The sequence below is a fragment of the Synchiropus splendidus genome, chromosome 7 (assembly GCF_027744825.2).
Source record: "Synchiropus splendidus isolate RoL2022-P1 chromosome 7, RoL_Sspl_1.0, whole genome shotgun sequence".
Classification (NCBI taxonomy): Eukaryota; Metazoa; Chordata; class Actinopteri; order Syngnathiformes; family Callionymidae; genus Synchiropus; species Synchiropus splendidus.
The window spans coordinates 6,913,427-6,935,263 of NC_071340.1; the positions used below are offsets into that span (position 1 = coordinate 6,913,427).

Here is a 21,837-nt window from a genome sequence, read left to right on the forward strand (position 1 = left end):
TAGAGAGATTTGTTTGTGTCTTGAAAGTGGAGATAGTTTGATGTTCTCTTGAATTATTTTCTCCCTAAAGTTCTGAAGAGGCAGGGGTGAGGATCATCTGCTATAACGCAAAGACCGTTGTTTTCAGTGAGAAAAGGTGCTGGAGTTCAAGTGCATTGGGATGCTAGTCAGTGGAGAGTCCCTCACAGCTGTGTGTCAGTGTGGAAGAGCTAAGCCAAAAGACAAACTCATCTGAATGAACACCTCTTAAGGACCAGTGGTACTCCGCCCTGCTTCTATAGTAGCTCTTCTTTGTGGACACTGCTTCTAGTTAAAATACACCTTAAATGAAAATCGCCCCATTAGCAAGCACCTGCACAAGCCCAACCCTCATTAACATTTCAGCAGATTTTCGAGTTGGCTGACGTAACATGAACAGCGTCTGTGTCTCTGGGGCGGGTCGCTGGGAGCGGGTCCTTAGCAACGGGACGCACCGCGGTGCAGGTAATGAGTCCCCAGGTGACTGACAGTGTCGCAGTGCTGAAGTAGTTGTTTTATTAGCACAAAGTCATGAGTCAGGATCACACACAGGAGCCACAAAAGGGGCCCATCCCGTGGGTCTGAGTGTCCCAGGGGGACTTCAGGCTGGCTGTCACACCTTCAGATTAATTACTGAGAGACTATTTTTTATTTTATTTCTTAAAATATTATTTTTATTTATTATTTTATTTTAAAGTAACGTAAAATGTGCCTGATCAGGATGTTGGGTCCTCTGTCTGTCTGTTACATTTTAGGGGATTTGGTGTGAAAGCTGCCAGGGGCTCGAGTCTTTAAATCGATAGACCCAAATGTTGCTGCTCTTGTAAAGCAGATAATGTGTTAATATGGCCTGTTAAAATGATTTGCTGTTGCAGCGCTGCTGGCTTTTGGGCTCTATTGATCTCCTATATATTATGTTAGCTCCCAGCCTGACCAGCAGCTGATGAGAAATTCCCAGTGTGTGCTTGGAAAAAAAAAAAGCACACGTTTGTCTTGGTTGCCAAGGCAACAATTTTGCGGACAAAGCAGCAAAGTCCTTGAAAGCAGCATTGCCGAGCGACTGAATGGATGAGCAGAGTTTCTTCACGTGTGCTCATTTCTTCGTTCATAAAAAGAAAGCTAGAGCCTCCAGTGGTGTTCTGTCTCAAGGTTTTCCTCAGGTATCAGAAATACAGAAAGTCACCACTGACCATTTGCTGCTTTGTATCTTTTCTTTGTCAGTGCTCAAGCTGACGACAGAGTGCGAGTAGAGCAAAGGGACAAGACTGAGTTTGAGTTCTCTTCTGCAATGAACACTGTCACAGAGTTCTTTTGCCACAGCCAAGAAAAAGGTGTGTGAGTCATAACTCATCTAAAAAAAAAAAAACATTCTGCAGCTGTAATTGCATCAATATTTGTGCCCATTTTATCATTCAGGATCTCGCTGTCTATCAAGTGTAGCCTCCATGGAGACAACAGTGATCTGCTGCCTGGGTCCGCTCATCCGGTATCTTAAAGAATTCAAGCTGGAGAGAGTACTCAGGAATGAGAGGTACAGAAAGAAAATTGAAATATTGAAAATAACGCTGCTTAAACTGAGCATTTGGGAAGTGCCAAAACTGGTGTTAAAACATTTGGTTTGTCCTCTTGACCCAAAACTTCCTGTGCATTTCCAGGCTGTTCAAACAATCGTCCTCCTTTCTTCGGAGGAGTATTTTGGCGTGTCTTTTGGCACATAGCCCACTCCTCCTGCTCCCCCCGTGATGTGCAGCGAGCCGCGCTGTGGAGCAGTTCAGATCGCTGCATGGCACATTGTGCTTACCGAAAGCGAGCAAAATAGTTTAAGAGGGATCAAAATTCACATGGTTCTACTTATTTAATCAAGCGGCAAGCCTTTATGTATATTCTATTTGAATGAATGAATGTTTAAATGTATCAAAGTTTACAAAACAGATACGCAGCTTATACAACTAAAAAATAAAAGAAGATGAACAAAACTGAAGACATTTTGCTTGTAGTAAGGGAAATAATCATTATAAAAATGTGTGATTTTTTTAAAAACTAATCGGGGTCAGTCGAGTAAAACAACTGGCCCGGAGACCCCTGCGTCTGAAAGTGTTACTGTGGCAACAGAGTTCATCTTTTTTTATCTTATTTTTGTGCACATAGATATTTGCAGCTTGTCTTTTACAGGCAAGTCAGTCGTTGACATGGCACGTCTAGAGGGGAATGAGCTGGAGGCGGGGTTATGGGCTGGGGTCGTGGCTTTCAACACCCTGTCTCAAAATCCTAGATAAACCCAGTGGCTCATAATTGCTTTGTTCAGGTCTGTGTGTGATTAAACTGTTAGTCTGTGGCTCATATAAATACACAACAAAGTCTTCACTATTACATTTCAAACCTTAAACCTGTTGCGTATTATTTCGTGGGATCACCATTGTTCCAAAAACACACAGATTTTTGAGTCAATCTACTTTCTTTGACACATTTAGGCTTTTCTCCAAATAATCGGTACCATCTGCGCTTTGAAAGTTTGTATAACGTTTGTAAATGAAAACAAAGTAACCTAACAACACTTACCCAACGACAATAACAACTTTGCTTTTTGGGTGACCTTTTATTCTGACTTAAACACAAGACATAATGTCTGTGCGCGTGCCTGGTTTAAGCATCTTTCAGCGTAGGTTGTTGTGGTCTCCAGTAACACTGTGCTGCTTGCAGCTCATTTAACCGACTGACCAGTGGCTCAGACGGAATGATCCTCAATGCTGCCACACTCCGAAACCTGGAAGTCCTGCAAAACCAGGTATGCTCAGTTACAGATCCACAGTGAACTACGCTGTTGTTCTCTAAACCTTCAGACACATGAGTAGTCTCTTGTGAAACAGACATTCCCTCTAAAAGAATAAGAGCTGCCTGACTTCAAGGTCAATGATTTTCTTATAGAAGTAATTCAAATGACTTTGTTGTCTCAGATCAGGAGTGTGGTGCATAACAATTACACTCTTTGCACCGTGGACTGTAAAGATTTAATGGCTGAGTTCCCCGTTCACCACAGAATTGTTCAGTGACTACTCAAACTTGCGTGGGCGACGGCTCAAAAGTTCAGCACGACTCCGCTGTGGCATGTGTGTTGGGGCAGTTGAGCCCCAGAACGGTTCAAGCCCAGTTCAAGTGTTTGCACCTGAGTGCTCGCTGATTTCATCTCCCAATGCATATTCAAATGTGATTTGTCGTCTGTGTTCTCCGTGCATTTAAGTGTGTCTGTGTTTAACCAACAGACAGATGGAGGTGTGAGGGGCAGCCTGTTGTGGGTGATGGATCACACTCGCACACTATTTGGAAGACGACTGCTGAGGAAGTGGGTCAGCAAGCCTCTCACAGACCAACAGTCAGTACTGCAACTTTCTTTTTGTATAGACTTGTAGATTGTGATAATCCAGGATTTCTTTTCTGGGACTGTGTGTCATATCTCTCGGGGGTTGTTGGGGTGACGGTTGTTGGAGAGCTTTGAGCATCTTACAAAGATGTCCTCTGTTCAGGTTCCTTCGCAGACCCAGTTCACTTGATGCCATACCATAATCTTATTTTTTTTTTTTACGTCAACAATTAATAGTGATTCTATCTCCGGGTGGAACACTTTGTGGTGGTTTCCAGTTTGATTCTAAGTCACTGTAGCTTCTTTCTTGAGTATGAAGTGTCGGATGGACACGGGTATGGAGAAGCTTTTTAGATGGTGTCTAGAGAACTGAGCTGGAATGGCGACAGACGGACGACAAAATATATGCCCCTTCCCTCAACGGTCACCGTGGCTATTGACCACAAGCCAATGGAACTGAATCATTGAGCTGCATTGGTGTTTTTTGTCAGAGCTAAATATTGCACAGTCATTTCCCAGTCAAGATGGTGATGTAAGACAACCCAGGGGTTTGCTTTCCCCTTTAAACACTTTTTGTTTTGAAATCTCACCCCAATGGGCACGCAACTCTGCGGGCTTGTGGGGGTCGCCTCGACTGTTGCAAAATTCAATATGGATCACAGGAGGTCGAGTGTTTGGTCAACCACATGTAATTCTTTTCAAGCTAACCATCCACATTAAAGCTACAGCCGGCCACATACAGCAATGATTTGGCTGCCCGCCCATGATGTGAGTATCTGAGTATAAGTTGAGAGATGCTTAAAAGGAAAGGTGAAAACAAGACTTGCCTTTCCCCCAACGTGCTATCAAATCCAGGGCATAATGAAGAAACATTTGATTGTTCAAATAAGGATAAGTGGCCCTTTGTCCAAGATGTCTGCGCGGCGAGGTTGGAGCAACTGAAACTTATACTGGTGAATGTGAATGTCAGATTCAAATTCTGTTGTGATACTTCACTTTCCGATCTCTTGCTCATGCCTTTTAAAATGCAAACAATATAGGTCATAGAAATGTATATATTTATTTAATTATTTTTTTGCTCCTTCTTTGCTTCTGCTTTGTCGTCTTCCCTCAAATTTCGAGGTCCATCTCTGAGCGGCAGGACGCTGTGCAGGAGATCTTGGAGTCGGACTCCCTTACAATCAGCTCCCTGCAACCTCTGCTATCACATCTGCCAGACCTGGAGAGAGGAGTCTGCAGCATCTACCACAAGAAGGTGCATAGTATGGGATCATGTGGGCATTGGACTGGATAATGCTAAAAACATTACTTTGAGTTAAGTTCTCTGATGTCAGCTGCCTCACAGTTTGTGGCGTCTGTTCTTCCTGTATTGGTGGGACCAACCAGGAAATCGAATCATTTCCCTTTATCTGCGCTCGTATTTCAGGAAGGAGCCAATCATCTATATAATATGGCGGCTTCCACAGCTAATGACTCAAACCTTTAGAAACCCATCCTCTTGATTAACAAATGACAACTCTGAGCACGTCACCTGCTTTTCTGACACGGCCTCGTGTCTCGGCTCCCTCTCTGAAATGTCACAATGCCTAGACCTGCGTGTGTGTGCGCATCTGAGATGAAAGACAGTCTCCTGTTTTATCTGTACCTGTCTCGATGCTTTGTTGAGATGGAATTAAAAGATCAAACACATCAGTCTTACACGCACGCACGCACACGCACATTGAAGGGCATTAATTGTTGTGCTTGTCTATGGCTCAGTGGCTGAAATGGTCTGTGCTCCGGGCAGTAATGGGCCACGCTTGTGATCTCCAGTCAATCTTGCGTTGCATCCTGAAGACGCAGCTGATGACGTGGTGGTGGTTAAAAGAGCACAGCATGATGAATGTTTTCCAACGTCCTCTAGTTTAGTTCTCATTAACCTTTCATGGCTGGCCGCGACAGCACCACATCACTGCAGAGAATAACGAAGTAATAAAACCCACAAATCCCCCACAGATTACCTTACATGTCTCGCCCGAGACAAAGAAGAAGCCACTCCGATTATTGATGAATCAATGCTGTGTAGATATTAACTGGTGTGATGGCGGGTTCTGCAGAGATGGGGTCAAATGTCTCAGAAAAATGCGAAAGTTGAGAGTGATTATTTCCAATCAAAATGTTTTATTTTATTTGATGTATTGTGGGCCTCATTCATTTGGTATTGTTATAATGGCACTAAAAGTACAAATGTAAAATGTATGTATTGTATTTATTTCATTCTGATACACACAATTGGACTCTTTGATTTCATATTATGCAAAGTATTAAACAAATAAATACAGAGTAGACACAATTTTGAACGATTTCTTTATCTTTCTTTTTTTGTCATTTTTCCCATCAGTGTTTTGGAAATTCCAAAAGTAAGGTGTCTTACTACAATTAAAGTTTTTTCTCATTGAATGTCCATTAGATTAAAAAAATCCTAAATATGTCAATGCACTTATTGGCGTTATTTATTTTACACTTTCAGTCTGTGATTTTTTTTTCTCTCCTGAATAACCCAAATGTTTTTTTTCTATCTTTTAGCTTTCTAAATCTGCTAATTATGCTCTCCATTTTTATTTTTATTTTTCTCGTTTTGCTCTAAATGTTGTGACCTTTATCCAATTCACTGTGACATTTTTGTTGCCATTACTGCTTGTTGTTTGTAGCTATTATGCGTGGCCTCTTGAGAACACAGACCCACACTGACAGGATTTGTGTCTCCAGTCTTCCACTCAGGACTTCTACCTGATCATCAGCACACTTTCCCGCCTGGGCTTGGAACTGAAGTCGCTGCTTCCGGCAGTTCAGACCCAGATCCGTTCAGTGCTTCTTCAACAGCTGTTGTTGGAGACTCCTGACCTGCTGGCTCCAGCCCACAGCTTCCTCAGCGTCCTGGATGAAAAGGCAGCCAAGTGGGTATAATCCGCCGTGGAAACAATGCAAAAGACCCCTGGATTCAGGAGCAAAAAAATACCTGTCAATATTGTCTCATGAATGCTGATTATTGAGGTTTCAATTGGTGTTCACATTTTTGCAGGATTGTGAGTGAAATTATTTAGTGGACATCAGGAAAGTTGATTACTGATCAGGTGTTGTGCTTTTCTGTTTTATAAAACTATTTCTGACGTGATACATAATATGTATCTTGGTCAATGTGTGACAGAGATCATGGTATGATCCAACTTGAGTTGTTGCTTGGTGCCTCGGGTGCACTCTGTGACTGTGAGGAGGGGTTCAGTTGACCTGAAGGTGCCTTGTTGGTGATGTTTTCCTGGTTGTTATGGAAATTTTAGATTGTTTCTGAGGTCACTTCCGTTCCTGGCACTCATGCCACGATAGTTTCTGGCGCTCACTTAGTGTTTCTGTCAATTCTATTGTCGATTCAAGACACAAAGCAGAGGAGTTCTGTCTTTCGAAAGCTCCCAAATGTCTCCATGTGACGTGTCATTTCTTTAGCAGATTGCTGACAGCAAGATTTTTCACAAAAATCTGCTGCCTGTGACAAGTTCTCAGCTGCTGTCACATTTGGACTCTGCAGGTCTGGCAACAAGACGGAGCTGTTCTCTGATCTGTCTGACTTCCCGGTGCTGAAGCAGAGGAGGGGTCAGATCCAGGGGGTCCTCTCTGAGATCCAGGACCACCGCAAAGACGTTAGACTGATCCTGAGGGCTCCTGCTCTGGATTACACTACCGTCTCTGGACAGGAGGTAACGTGTGTGTGTGTGCAGAAGGCATGTGGCAGGAGACAAAGAGTCTGCGTTTAAATGTTTGTGTGTGTCTGTATCTGTGCCAATAAAGTTTTCCTCTTATGAAACCAGTTTCTGATCGAAGTGAAGAACTCAGTGTCGTCGATTGTTCCTTCAGACTGGGTCAAAGTCAGTAGGTACACACTCACACGAACAGCATGCACGCTTACACTGTGGAGCAGCTTCTCAAATGATTTCATATTCATAACAGGATTTGACATAACTCATTTTACGATTTGGGGTTTAAATGTTGGCAAAGCCACAACAGTTTCCATATTTTTCAGGTGAAATTGGCATTAACTAAGAAACATCACTCATAGGTCTGAACATCTGTGCATCATGACATCTCATTCTCTGTCTCTCAGGTTAATTCATCTTTGTTAAACTAAAATAATGCAACATCTAACAAGTCTGTGTTCCCACTGTGAGCTTCCCCTCATGTTGATGGTGAAAATGTCCTACAACTTGACAGTATTTAAATTTCAAAGGTCAAGCGAGAAAAAGTCACGAGGGGGCGAAGGCTCGAGCTAATCCCAGGCGGCAGGTAAAGCGGGTCATTTGACGGTCTGCGTCATGACTCACATAGTTCATACTAAGGGTGCAGTATTCATTGTTTTGAGATACATGGTCTTAAATGATGACAATGAAAAACATGGCTGTCATTCTTTCTCTGCATTGAGAGCATGATATCTGTGGACTGCAAGTTGAGTATCAGAGTTTGCCTGTCTGTAGGAAAAGACACACTGACATTTGGTGTTAACGTGTTTTTCTCTTTATATAAAATCTGTGGCAGAGTTCAAGTGTAAATTAATTGATGCACAGAGATTTGAAACTGTGTGCGGCACATGAAACATTTCTAATGCGACTATCGTTTTTTTTTGTTTTTTTTTTTCTTCGATTTGGTTGAGCTGGAGAAATCCTTAATAAAATAGTAAAACAAGGACATATGCATAAGATTTGTATATTTAGGTCACACTGTATAGATTATGAATGTGTATTACCCTTAATAAACTACTTATTCATATGTGGATTGACAGTACATTAGCCAGTAATTTATAATAATAAAGTATTGATTAGTGTCGTGTTTAGAGATTTTCCCCACAAAAAGTTCATTCAAACACAAGTACCAAGTATTAACCGTAGTAATTAGTTTATTCATAGTTTATATGTCTCCCCCAATCTAGAGTGTTACCAATATGTTTTAACTTTAAGTGGTGAATATATTGTCAGGAATTGTCAGCAAAACATTAAAGTATGATTTCTGAAAATATTTTTAATAGCATGAAATTCGAAAAATATGTAATTCAATTAAACATGAATGATAAATATGATAAGCTGAGGGAAGAGTGACGCAATATGTAAGTAAATAAACGGTAAAAGTTATGAATATGCGATACATACAACAAATGCATGATGTGTTATGATGGACCATTTGTTTGCTGGAAAAGGGCCACTTGGCTGAATTTTCCCCAGGGTCAGCTCCAGTATGTCAAAAAAAGAACCTGACTGCATGAAGATCCCCATCTTATTGACAGCTGTTGAGACAGTTTAGTTGATGTTAATGGTTGAAAAACCAAAATTAACAACACATGTCATGATAAGTGAGTGCATCAGTGAGGTCCACATGGCACTGCGTGATTTTATGACCGGACTATGTTCAACTTCTCGCGCAGCACCAAGACGGTGGGCAGGTACCAGTCTCCCTTCCTCCTGGATCGCTACAAAAAGCTTCAGCAGCTTCGAGAGCAGCTGCAGCTGGACTGTCAGCAGGAGTGGACCGATTTTCTAGAGTACGGCACACACTCACTTAAATTAAAAACCTGCTGTGAAGATGGAAAGTCACAGCTTTCTGTTGGAGTTTGTTTGTTTCGAGTGATTGCCAGCTCTTGCGTTCATTTCCACTCCTCTTTCCTTCCTCTGTCTGTCTCTCTAGACAGTTCGGGGAGCACTACCACAGCATGAAGAGAGCTATTAGTCACCTAGCAACCATGGACTGCCTCTTCTCATTGGCTGAGGTGGCGAAGCAAGGGGACTATTGCAGGTAATGTCCTCTCATGATGACTGTAAAAACTTGCAAGACAATATGTGTGTTGAGTCTGTTGGAGTGTGTCCCACGTCATGTCCTATAGTCTCAGACAGGCTGTGTGTGGGTGAGTGCCCCGGCCTCAACAGGGTGCTCAGTGAGACGCCAACATTTCTCCTCCTCACATCCCGGAACACACTCTATTCTAGAAGATTTCCTACAATTGAAGTGTTGTCAAGTGTTTTCAGAGCGTCGGCGTCTCTTTCGATGTATCCGGTCCTGGCCTTATCTGTACATTTTAGCCCGTGCGCTAACGTCTTCTAGCTCTTTCACATTATCTCAACTTAGCTGCTGAACTCTCAGTGTGGATTACACAAAATGGACTTGAAGAATTGGAAGCTTTTCGATTGAGAATTAAAGACAAACTAACTCATCAGTCTGAATAACACAAGTGGATTGCACATTAACTTTATTCCTCAGGGGACATTCTTCAGTGCCCCAGTTCCAACCAGATTTTATAATGTGATGTCACCACCAAAACATCTGTGATGGGAACATAGGAATTGAGATTGTGCTGATGGACAGAACATGTAAGTTTCAAAACTTCAGGATAGAGGGGCTGCTCATGTGGAGAAGTTAGAGGCTGGATGGTTTTGGCACATGGAGGGTGTTTTAGAAAGAATGTTGTTGATGGTGAGGAAGATCGGTGTGACTTGGGTTAATGATCAGGTTATGCTAAACTAGAAAATGCTGAAGTACTATTTAGGGATGCATCGATCCGACCTCTTAAAGTGGGATTGGGTGTCGTGAAAAAGGACCAATCCAGGAAGCTGATCTTGGCATTTAAACTTTATGTTTAATGCTCATGTTGACGTCAGACATGATAAAATGGCAGCAGCTCACTGCAGATACTCAACTCAACTGTGTGGATATGTTTCACCCTCCTTTTTACGGACAACTGCAATAGCGATACACAACATGTGCAAAATGTTGGCAACAGTTTAAATAAATACCCAGTTTATAATTCCATATGAAGTAATTTTACCTTTTACTCAAAGAATGACCAGTGTTATCCCACAGCATAGAAGGGATACTTCTATGCGAGAAGGAATACTTGTATACTTTTACATTGGTATGAGATTGGTATCTGTATCAGTCGATACCCAAAGCCCAGGTATCGGGGCCATAAAAGTTAGATTGGTAGTAGTAGTAATTGTATTGCTCTGAGTGCTGTATGAGGTTAAAACTGTGACACATTTTTAAAAAATCAATTCTTCTCAGCTGTTTTAAGACACAGCCTAGTAGCTTCTGGTTGGTTAAGGATACAATATAAAAAACAAACTCAGAAGAGTAAAAAACTGCTCAGTTTAAACCACAGCTGTGCTTTCAATTAGATTGTTCCATTGTTGTGTGCGTGTGTGACTGACTAAGATGTCTTCTAAGGCCTGAGGTGTGTGATGGCCGCCGCCAGATCCTCATCAAGGACGGACGACATCCAGCCATCGACTTATTGATGGGCCAGAATAACCAGTATGTTCCCAACAACACGGATCTGCAGGTACAAACATGACCGGCCTTGAAAACAGATGTCTTCTTTCCTTCTTTCTGCTGTGATGAGACAGGACCAAATTTCAGTAGATGTACACACACACACACTTCCTGGCTCGGTGCTCCAGTGGGTGGAGGTTAATCCTGCCACTGAGAAACAAGCCAATAGGCAAACGCCAAAGCTTTCTATCCACCCACCTGCTCTGCTGTGCAGGACAGCATGAGAGTACTCTGTTCCCCGTTATCACTGGTTCTGTGTTGTGTTGCTGCAGGGTGATGGCAGGAGAGCAATGATCATCACTGGCCCCAACATGGGAGGGAAGAGCTCCTACATTCGTCAGGTGGCGCTGATGTGCATCATGGCTCAGATGGGCTCATATGTCCCGTGTCATGAAGCCCGGCTGGGAATTCTGGATGGCATCTACACCAGGTACGACACCCGAGTCCTTCACCATGTACACCTTTGGTTGGACTCCACAACAGTCCCAGGTGGTTAACATTTTCAAGGCATGGTGGGTAGCTCAGGTGGAGAGGCCTCAGTTCTGTCACTGAGATGGAGTTTTTCAGAACCAGAATCGAGAGGAAGAATCAGCTGCAGCTGTGGTGGAAAATACTCGCATTTGTCTCTGGGTGACCTCACCCAGCAGGGAGGCATTTCAATACGGTGTAAAAATGAAAACACATTGCATTCAAAACACAAATGTAAATAGAAATATAAGAGCCATGTGTGAAGACACAACCACAAGTGCAAACCATTCAAAACTATTGTTTGAATACTGGTTTCGATTTTTGGTCTTGCGTACTCGGATAGCATGACTTCTTGTTACTGTCATTGTGTGTGTGGTTTGAGGTAATGTCAGTGTGTATGTGTGGTGATGTACATGTTTGACTGAGTGAATAAACACATGATGCTTGATGCATTTTATATTTAATGAAATTTAGACTCTATTTCTGTCAGCAATGAAGCAAAAACGGTCAACTTTTAAGAATGAATTCACAACTGCCATAAATTGAATATCGCTTTCTCTTTGAAGTATTTTAGCACACTACAGCAGAGTTTACTGTGGAGCTCTTCCAGATGCCCTCTGGGAATTCCCTGTTAGACATTAGATTTGTCACAGAGACACTGGAACTATTGGAACACTGGCGTACATGTTGGAGCACAAAGGGAAGACAAGTTGATTAAGGGATGACATCATCCTGAGCACCAAGCAAACAAAGTTACAGGTTACTGAATTGATTTCATGTGTTTGTAAACTATGCATTACTTCATCGGCCAAAGGTGAAGATCCTTGGGGGCAAACTAGAAGACATGGAGTGCCAAAACCAAGACAGGAATATGCTGAATGGCTTTGATTTGGGCAAAATTATGTGGCTTACGATAACAATAATACCACAATACACGATATATGTGATGATAAATTCCATCAATGATACATCACAATATATATGACTGAAACAAAAAAATGTAGCTGGGAAAATATCATGTAATGATGCATTTATTCAATGTACAAAGAAATTTGTACATATCCATCAGCATAGCGCTTCACAGCCACCAGTCTTGGAAATATAAGCAATGTACTGCTGGACAAGTTAACGTGCATGAACATGAATAACATGACAAAAGTGAGTAGCAGTGGTTCTCCCATCTAGTGTTGAGTGCACATATCACATTCAAATCTTGCGCCACGCAGTTCAAAGAACGTATATCAGCTATGATAGTCTTCACGTTTCCAGATGCCAAGATGCCATAGCGTGACTATTAGGAATCTATGCAAACATACAGTAACATTCCGAGCAAAGGGTCAAACTAGGATATGTGAACGGGAAATACGGATTTTTAATTGTAACAACTAATAATGTTGGTAATCCACTATGTCTGTTGTAATGGAATAGCGATATTTGCTATCACTGTGTAGATTATTTATTGCGACAGAGAACGCAATAATATATTGCAATATCATTTTTTTTCCTCACCCCTATTATTTGTGAACGTTTTTCTGTTTAAATTTTCCAATGTGGCTGCCTTGCTCAAAATGCTCTGAACTGAGTATACACACTATTAATTGCCAATGTATCCGAAAAGAAGCAATAATAATTGCCGAACCACTCGCCTTGTTTGTACAAATTACTGTTCCAGTAATCTGCAAAACACATTTCTGAGCACGTAAACAGAATTCTTCCTATAGAATACTTGATTGAGCTACATGAACAAGCTTTCCTGACATCAGTTCTAATGGCATAATGACTTCTGTAGGAAAAAAGAATCTGTGAATCTGCCATATTTATTGTGTTACTTGGAATTGAATGCCCTTCATTTTTTCACAGTATATGTCAAGGTAATACTTTTTATCTTGCTAGCTGACGCTTGAAGCATGGAAGAGCATATTAGGGCCCTTTTAAATGGAGTTTAGTCCTAAAATAAGAAAAGTCATCTAGTTTTTCATCTGTGACATTCAAACGTAGTTTGCTTGGGTGAAAACTAAATGTAATATTTAATAAATTTAATTTATTAGAAACAAGTGTTTTTATTTTCTTAAAAATCTGTTTTGCAGCGTACTGATTACAATTGCAGAATGTCTTTCACGAACCACGAAGTTTAGCTCTCCTGGAATTGTGGGAGGAGCCAAGTTTAGTCCTGTGATCCAGATTCAACTATGAAGTCTTTTTGAGAAACAAATTAAATGAAGCCTGCATTAGATGTTCTTGCATGCTCTACATATTTTCTTTGCTCCAGTGCTCTACTGGACTGTGCGCCTTTCTTTGTCTTTCTCGGTTTACATTGTTGTCTCTGGTGGCCCTGTGGAGGCCAAATGGGTGACCTGTTCTCAACAGAAGTACAGAATGTCATATTACAGTTGTTTGTCATGCTACAGTATATGAGCGAGCCTCCAATAAAAAAATGACAGATTTTATATGTACAGATAGAAAATATGCCGGTTCAGATAAGTGATGTATTTGGCACTGAAACATTAGTTACATGCATATTGCCACTTTGGATGATGCGGCTTGGCAACATCATATTGTCATGAATTATACTTTGCCGGATTGGTGGCGTCTGGTCATTTATGGTTATGGTTTTCATACATAACCAAAATTGAATGTATCAAAAACATTTGGCCACCCTGACTGAAGCGGATGACTAGGTGAGATGTACTTGGTATCATTAGATATACTGTATATGGCATGAAAGACAGAGGTTTCTCATTGACATAATGCTTTCTACAGGCAATTTTAGAGTGTCTGTGGCCTGTGGGGGGGAAACTGGAGTACCCAGAAAAAACGGATGCAACACCCAGAAAGGTCAAGAGTTGTATTTGAACCCAGAACCTTCAGTGCTAACCATTGCTCCACCGTGCCGCCCTGAATGGTTGACACATACTCTGAAAACCACCCATGCAGTGGTATGATTAAACAGCTATAGGGTGCGTTCCTTCTGCTGACCCATGTTCAGGTTTTTCTGCTAAAGAGAAAGTTGTCTCGTCCATTGATGCTGGTCGTAATGTTTTGGCTTATTATGAAACGGGAACAATTCATGAAAAGGTCCCATGAAGTGACAGATAAAATGAGCCTTCTGGCTCGTGTGGGATGTGAAGTGATGATCGAAGTTTTTGCTCATCTCTCATTTTAAGAAGCCACAGAAAGTGCCTCAGTAGAACTCCAGCTCAAGATCCAAGATTTGCACTGATGAAGACTCACATAGTGATGGTCTGGACTTGAAGCCCGGCGCTCGTAATTCTGCATCGACGACTCCATGCAATTAGACTTAATGACTTCCAGATGTCTCTAATCGCTTTTTCGTGTTGGTTTAAGCATGTTGTTATGAATTAACCCTGCGGGAGCCGGGGGTCCGTCAGCAGCACACGTAAGCTGTTTCTCATTTAGACCACCACAATTCTGGTTAGCTACCAGCTGAGTCAGACACTCTCTCACCAAGGTGTGAACCTTTTGGAAGAGCTGAGAAGTAACATTGCATAATCTGCATTGATGTGAAATGCTACGACAATCTGGTCAAAACATGGATTAACTCTGTATCATCACTGTAACACTGAGAACAAAGGTCTATGAATTTATTTTAGTTTTACTTAGCAGTCACATCTATCCTCTTCATGTCCACCTTAACCCTTCCTCCTCTCCTTTCACACATCTTCTCTCCAACATAGTCATGGCATTCTATTTAACCCTGTCAATACAGTGAGTATCAGGTGGTGTTGATAAAACAGACACTTAAAATCAGACTGTTGCGCATCTGTTTGAGTAAAAAAAAAATGTGGTTGTTTTCTTGAAAGTGTAATTTCAATTTTCAAGGCACCTGGACAGAACCAGTCATATGGTGCATTTTCCCTGCACTTACAGACTGCTACAGATCTGTTTAATAATAAGTGCAGATAAAATATGAAAAGTTTATTGGACTGATTTTCTCATGAAAGTGAGACATTGACAACATTTATCTCGTCATCGTTTTCGTCGATGACACCAACTCCCAATGACAACCTCATTATCGTCGTCTCTGACTCTTCTGGGCTTCTGGAGTCTTGTCCAAACCAAACATCATGGCAGTGACCCCTGCTGTCCTGTTAATTGCCCCCCTCTCTCTAGCTGCCACTCTGTCTCAGATCACCTCTGCCAGTGTTCTCCATTAGTTCCACCCTGCCTGCACTCACCTCTTCATCTCCCAATGTCAAACATGTAACATGTAGAATGAGGCAGACATTCACTACTCACAATAAGTTATTGACACGAGTGCTTTACCATTTTCATTTCATTGTTACTGAAGCGGATGACTAGGTGAGATGTACTATCATTAGGTATACTGTATATGGCATGAAAGACACAGGTTTCTCATTGACGTATGAAATCCGATGAGGACCTAGCAATATCCCTAACTTATCGTAAAGTAGTTTATGTTTTCATTTTTATTTACCAAATTGTAATGGATCCCAATAGCAGAATAAGAAGCCGTATATAAATGACCGTAGAATGGTCCTTCCAGTTTCAATGAGGTGGAAACTAAACGGTCTGTCTGGGTGGAGTAATGCCACTTAGGCCTCATTACCGTCTTCAGCGGCATCACACATGCAAGCGCTTCACCCGCCATCTAGTTGCTCCTCCAGCCCACCTTTCCACTTCCTAATTGGACTTCCTTGTTGCATTAAAGCGCCTCTGAAGAGCCAGAAGAGAGTTTGTCTTGATAATAAACGCTCAATCAATTCCCTCTGCTGTGGCATGCATAATAGACGCAGCGGTCGGCGTCTTCATCTGGTGTGTGTGGGAGACGCCGTGTGTTTATTAGCGGGAGGGAGATGGATGGGCTTGTGAGTTTCACCAGAGAGGAATGAACCGGGTTTGTGGGTTTGTGGTAATGAGACGGTGGTGGGTGTCTAATGGGATACCCTGTCTCAACTGATTCTCATGATCGATTATCGATGAGGAGAAACAGAGTGATCGAAATCTGCTTTTCTTGTGTTTTCATTCACACTTATTTTGTGCATTTCCTGACTGACTGATGCATATGTGCAGTGCGGTGCGCGTTCTCTCGCCAGCATCAAGTCCTGAAGGTTATAGAGCGCAGTCTTTCATCCCTCCATGGTTGTTATGGAAACAGCAAAAGGGAGCATAATGCAAAACTCTGTTTTGAAAGGGGCCTTTAGTGCAGCAAGGACTGAAAGCAGTTAATTGTCCTTGTTTTTACTTGAGTCTTTAGAGCTCACCTCTCATCAGAAAAAGCTTCCATTGGCAAAGAGAAGGGGCAGAGATCCAGAGAACCTCGGTAGCAAGTGTGTTGGTGTGTGTTACACACACTCAGTGGGCGCTTTTGATGTTCTGCATGTTGTAACCGCTTCGTCTAAAAGACCAACCTGACTTTATACTGGATTTGTTGTAGGCGAAGGTCGTCAGTTCTAGACTTCTTGTAGGCAAGAAGCATCCCTGGTGAGGCCTTCATGTTTCTCAGGTTCTTGCTCAAGGCATCTCAGCAGAGCCAGAAGTACGACTACATCCCTGCAAAGCCTCCACTCCCCGCCATTTTTCACTCTGAACTTGTGATGCATTTTAAAGGTGCAGTTCCTAATGTCCGTAATAGCTCTGTTGAAATATGAAAAACATTTCATGAATGGTTTCATAAATGATGCTACCAGCATCACCTGACTGATATAATTAAAATGATTTATTATTTATACATTTTTGCGGATGGCAACTTTGTGGAAATACAAATGTGATAGTCCTCAAGCAAAGAAGTCTACAGTTGAATTAGCATTGAATAGTAACTAAAATAGCCAAAGATAGATTTTAGTACACTGTAGGAATCATGACTTGATTCATGGTTTTACTGTGATCTCATGAGGGCCACATTTTAGGTGGCTGCACTTAGTCCAGGTCTGTTCTTAAATATCATGGCGTTGTTTAAGTAGGGTAATGTTGTTCTCATATACATAGAATTGTACCTTTATATTTGTATTGTTTCTCATAGAGCAAACTGAGGAGATGTCAAAGGTTAAGTCAAGACGTCTCCACACTTCTCACTAAACAGACCCAATGAGAAGTGATGACGGAATGTGGGAGCCGACTGTTCGACCGGACATTCTTTGTAGGACAAACATCAAATGCAGTTGAAACTGAATATATATGAGAAGGCATTGGCATCTCATTGAGCTTTTACTACTCATGAACGATGCCCAAGTTTAAAAGAAGACTGAGTTGAAACTGCTAAAGTTAATACCACGTTATTACTCACTCTCATCTTTCCAGGAATTGGTAGGAATTACACATAATCAGATAAAACGAAAAGGTCCTTTTGTTATGATTACATTCCTGATGGGATTAATGAAAGTGAAAGGACAGACGGTAGACTAGCATCTCTATGACCAGGTCTTTATGTACTGATGATGATGAGGGTAAAGGTATTCCGCGGTCAGTGTTGGGACTTATTCGAAAATGCTATGACATGAAGTCTTTTTCACATGCTTTTTTCCCCCTCAGAATCATCCCCCAGTCGCATGTTTAAATGCCACCCGTTTGTTTTCGTCTTCTCACCTGACAGTCCCTGTCGTCCTCAGTTCCCTCGAGTCGGAGCAATTCCTTAAATAAAAAATAGTTGATTGAATGCAGTATCATGTCTCCCACGCCCCTCCCCCACTCGAGTGTGCGGTAACCATGGTAATGGCAGTGCTGAAAGGCCTTGTTTGCAGTTCATTGTGAGGTTCAACTCACTGAAGTTCAGTGAAGAGACTTAAAGGTGAAAAACAGACATGAGCGATCCATTCAGAGATCGACTTTCTCTCCGATGACTCACCACTGCTGGTAGCCTTTCCTTCACGTTGACATTGACGTTCGCTTGCAACAGGTTGCTTTTGTGACTTTTTGTGACTTCTGCCCGGGGTCCTGCATTTAAGCGCTTTCATGATGATGACAAAAGAAAGATTGCTCTCTGCAGGATACATTGAGAGGTAAATGAAGCTACATAGGAAATGTCTATGGTGTTTTTTACCGAATATTTGTCCGATGTATTCAAATGGGTGAAGCATTCATCCCTGCTGAAGAAGTTTCTCACTGTAGTTCAAAATGTAAGGAAAACCTCATGAAGCTTCCAAACTTTCTTCCTTACTGAATGTAGTTACATTTACCAAGGTGACTTTAGAGGTGTCCATATCAGACTTTCTGTACTGACACAAGGGTTTCCGTCACATGGTGCACCGGCAAGGCTTAAAATGCTGCCACGCTATCATAAGATCTTTGTAAAGATTGACTCTCAAACATATTAAAACAAAGTAACAGATAACACACAACGCATCACAGAGGTGAACATGAACATGACGGTTTCCATCATGCTATTTGAGGAAAAATCCCAAAAGAAACGTCATGATGGCTGAAGTCTTTTCTTTGCACAACTCAAGTCGTACATTCTGGCCAGACGTATGAAAATACAGGCCGCGTGAGGACCGGTTGGATCGGAGGCAGATTTACTTCTTGTGATTAAAAACCTAGCATTTTTACTGTGGAGTAAATGACTCGAGTAAACGTTCTTCTCTGTTTTTCTAGGAGCATGTAGATGAAAATGAATGACATCAGACTGCTCACTATAAGTAGATGTCCTTAGATGCAATCACAGGTATGGATGTTGAAACAGGCGATACAGATGTTGATGATCCAAATCCTGATTTAAATGGATATAATCGTAGATGAAGGAGACAAAGCCATGATATTGGATATGAATAGATTGGTAGATGATTGAACTGTATATGCTAATGAATAGGGGAGGAGAAAAATCAATATGGCAATGCATTGTTGCGCTCTCTGCTGCAATGAATAATCGATACACTCACAGCAAATAGATTTATGTTATATCATACATATTTATGACAGCACACCTTCACAAACCTATGTTAGTTTGCCTGTTTGCTTGGAATCTCCTGTTTTCAGAGACACCTCATGGTCACGCTCCATCTTGAAGTACTGTACATTATTGCCCAGTGAAACATGAAACTGCTCCGCTTTAGAGTTTTCTGCTGTCACGCGATAAACACTAGTGCTGCTAATGGCTATCCTCACTACATTGGGCCTGGCAAGTTAGTCCATGTTCTTCATTTAATGTATCCTTCATCTGTCCTTCTCTGATAGATAGAATTGGATGAAATCATGCCATGAACTCAAGATGTTGAAAACCATTCAATAAAATCAAATTTATGATGATTTAGATCTGCCTATTGCCTTGATATACATTAGCTTGTCCGGGTACCAACACGTGACTTGATTCATTATTTGGTTAAAGCATGTTGTGAAAGCGAAAAACATAGTGTCAAAAAACCCTTCAATGAACTCAAAATCAAGCCTTGATGGAATTACATGTGAAACAGCAACACGAGTGCTTTGCTTCAGAGCTTGTTTAGTCAAACTTTCCAGTCAGAACTGCCCTGAACACACCAACATGACAAGTGATAGCACTGAGGTGATGTTTAGAAGTCTCGCTGCTGCTGTCCAGGTTATACGTGGCACTATTGTTACTTCCAGGACCGGTGTCCTTGGCTCTTCCTCTATTAATGAAAGGAGAACAATGGCAAACTAATGCTTTCCAAAGCAGTTGTGGGAACGAGTGTGGCAGTTAATAACAGCATGTTTCCAACATGATCAAAAACAGACAGACAAATGAACAGCGCACAGAGCTATTATGCCTGCTTTGAACTCTGTGGTCCAGCTGTACATTGTTTTTAAGACTTGGGGCAGTGGGGCACTACGCAAATGCATGTTTCTTTGAGCTTGATTTTCTTTGTACATTATACATTGAATGAATGCAATAAATGCATGGTTTTCCTTTTAAGGGTATTTTTTCCGGTGTCACATACTGTACATTACATATATCGTGATATGTTGTTGATGGAATTTCTCGCAATATATCAGATATCGCTGATATCATGTATCGCGATATTATCGTTATCATGGGCCAAATATGGCCACAGTATTGAATCGTGAGATACCCATATTGTCCCAATCCTACCAATGAACTATTTGATAAATCAAGAGTGCTTTACTGACCTGAGCAAGTCGAGAGACAAACACAGTTGGCCGTGTGTTTAGAGCCAGAAATAGACTGCTACTGTAGCAGATCACTCCGGAGACTTCAAAGATGAGAAGTGACTGACTGACAAATGGCACAAATGACAGTAACGATCTCAACATAAAGGCTGTGACACAGACACAAGCATTCACACAGCTATCCCTGTTGGGGACCATGGGGGGAAAGTGGGTATCAAGGGATGAAATGGTCGGAACTCTTTTTCACTGTCCTCCCTTTCAATCTGTGAAATGTGAGACAAAATGTTGACAACGTTTAATGCAATATATTGTGAACAATGTGATGTAATGCAAAGAAATATAAGTCAAATAAATGTTAAATATGATTACAATGCATGAGAAGATTGGAATAAACATTCATACGACATTAATCAAAGAAGGAAAAAAGGAAGTGCCATGGAAAACTGGGACTCAAGCTTGCTGAATCCTTGCCACCAAACATCTCTGATATTGGCGTACAAGTAGATGAGGATCAATCTCCAACTTTTCTTTTGAAAATTTCACTGTTCTGAGCTTTCCAAGTTATTTTGTCAAATCCTGACAGACAGAAAGACACAGACCATCACAGCACCTGCTTGGCTGTCGGACATATTTGCCCTCTTCGTAGAAATACAAATATCAGTGTGTGGGTGTCTTCCACCTGATGCGCTGGAAAATGAAGTTTGCGCCACCCTGTCTTACTGACTGAATTGATATTGAACGACCAATTTTCATGCTCAACAGGAAAGCCTTCAGTCATTTTCAGTCTCTTGTCTGCTCAACAGAATGGGCGCTTCTGACAACATCTACAAAGGACGCAGCACATTCATGGAAGAGCTGACCGAGGCCTCCGAAATCATTTTCCGTGCTACGGAACGCTCCCTGGTCATCCTGGACGAACTGGGCCGTGGCACCAGCACTCATGATGGGATTGCCATCGCCTTTGCTACACTGGAGCACTTCATTAGAAACGTAAGTCCCTGAAGCTGGACACACCCTCGAGCCGGCGGTCCGAGGTTAATGAGAAGGAGCAGATTGATGTAACGCAGTGTGGACAAACGCAGGCCATTTTCTTAATCCGTATTTAATCCATTGATGTCAACACCAGCGCTGTTAACCTCCTTAAGGAAGAGCCCCTGGGTATGTCTGCGCGTGTGTCTGTGAGGCGGAGAATAAGGACAGAGTAAAGGGTGGATCTCTGCTGTGAAGCTGCTTTTAAAAACATTGCAGTATTTTATTGCCACTTTAATAAAATCCAGTGTGACAGGTTGGATTACATCTCCACCGGTGCAGACTTCAATAATCTTCATCTTTTATTAGATTCAAAGTGCTGTTTGTGAGTGTAACAACAGAAGCTGAACATGAAAATCACAGCTGCTGCTCATTTCAACATGTTATCTAATGTACCACATACCGACCCTTTTCTGGGTCCCGCAAGTCTTCTGTTAACAGGGTGAATGAGTGCTGGTCCACATGGATCAACCATCTGCTCCACTGACGTTCCTCACCGTTGGCATTCGCATCATTCGGCCCTCTGGACATAAACAGAAAGTGAATACTTCACTGTGAACTAT

At 41.8% G+C, this 21,837-nt stretch overlaps 1 protein-coding gene across 3 annotated transcripts in view; it reads left to right on the forward strand.

Annotated features, from left to right (window-relative positions):
* msh3 (mutS homolog 3 (E. coli)) overlaps positions 1–21,837 on the forward strand; it is a 37,283-nt gene that overhangs the window by 4,133 nt on the left and 11,313 nt on the right. For all 3 annotated transcript variants that reach the window (XM_053871319.1, XM_053871320.1, XM_053871321.1), the window contains 13 exons: positions 1,240–1,349; positions 1,435–1,549; positions 2,719–2,803; positions 3,279–3,388; positions 4,499–4,631; positions 6,125–6,312; positions 6,939–7,107; positions 7,219–7,283; positions 8,820–8,936; positions 9,080–9,187; positions 10,613–10,727; positions 10,990–11,147; positions 21,049–21,235. In XM_053871319.1, coding sequence (XP_053727294.1) covers positions 1,240–1,349; positions 1,435–1,549; positions 2,719–2,803; positions 3,279–3,388; positions 4,499–4,631; positions 6,125–6,312; positions 6,939–7,107; positions 7,219–7,283; positions 8,820–8,936; positions 9,080–9,187; positions 10,613–10,727; positions 10,990–11,147; positions 21,049–21,235 — 1,660 coding nt within the window. The remainder of the gene's footprint in view (positions 1–1,239; positions 1,350–1,434; positions 1,550–2,718; positions 2,804–3,278; positions 3,389–4,498; positions 4,632–6,124; positions 6,313–6,938; positions 7,108–7,218; positions 7,284–8,819; positions 8,937–9,079; positions 9,188–10,612; positions 10,728–10,989; positions 11,148–21,048; positions 21,236–21,837) is intronic.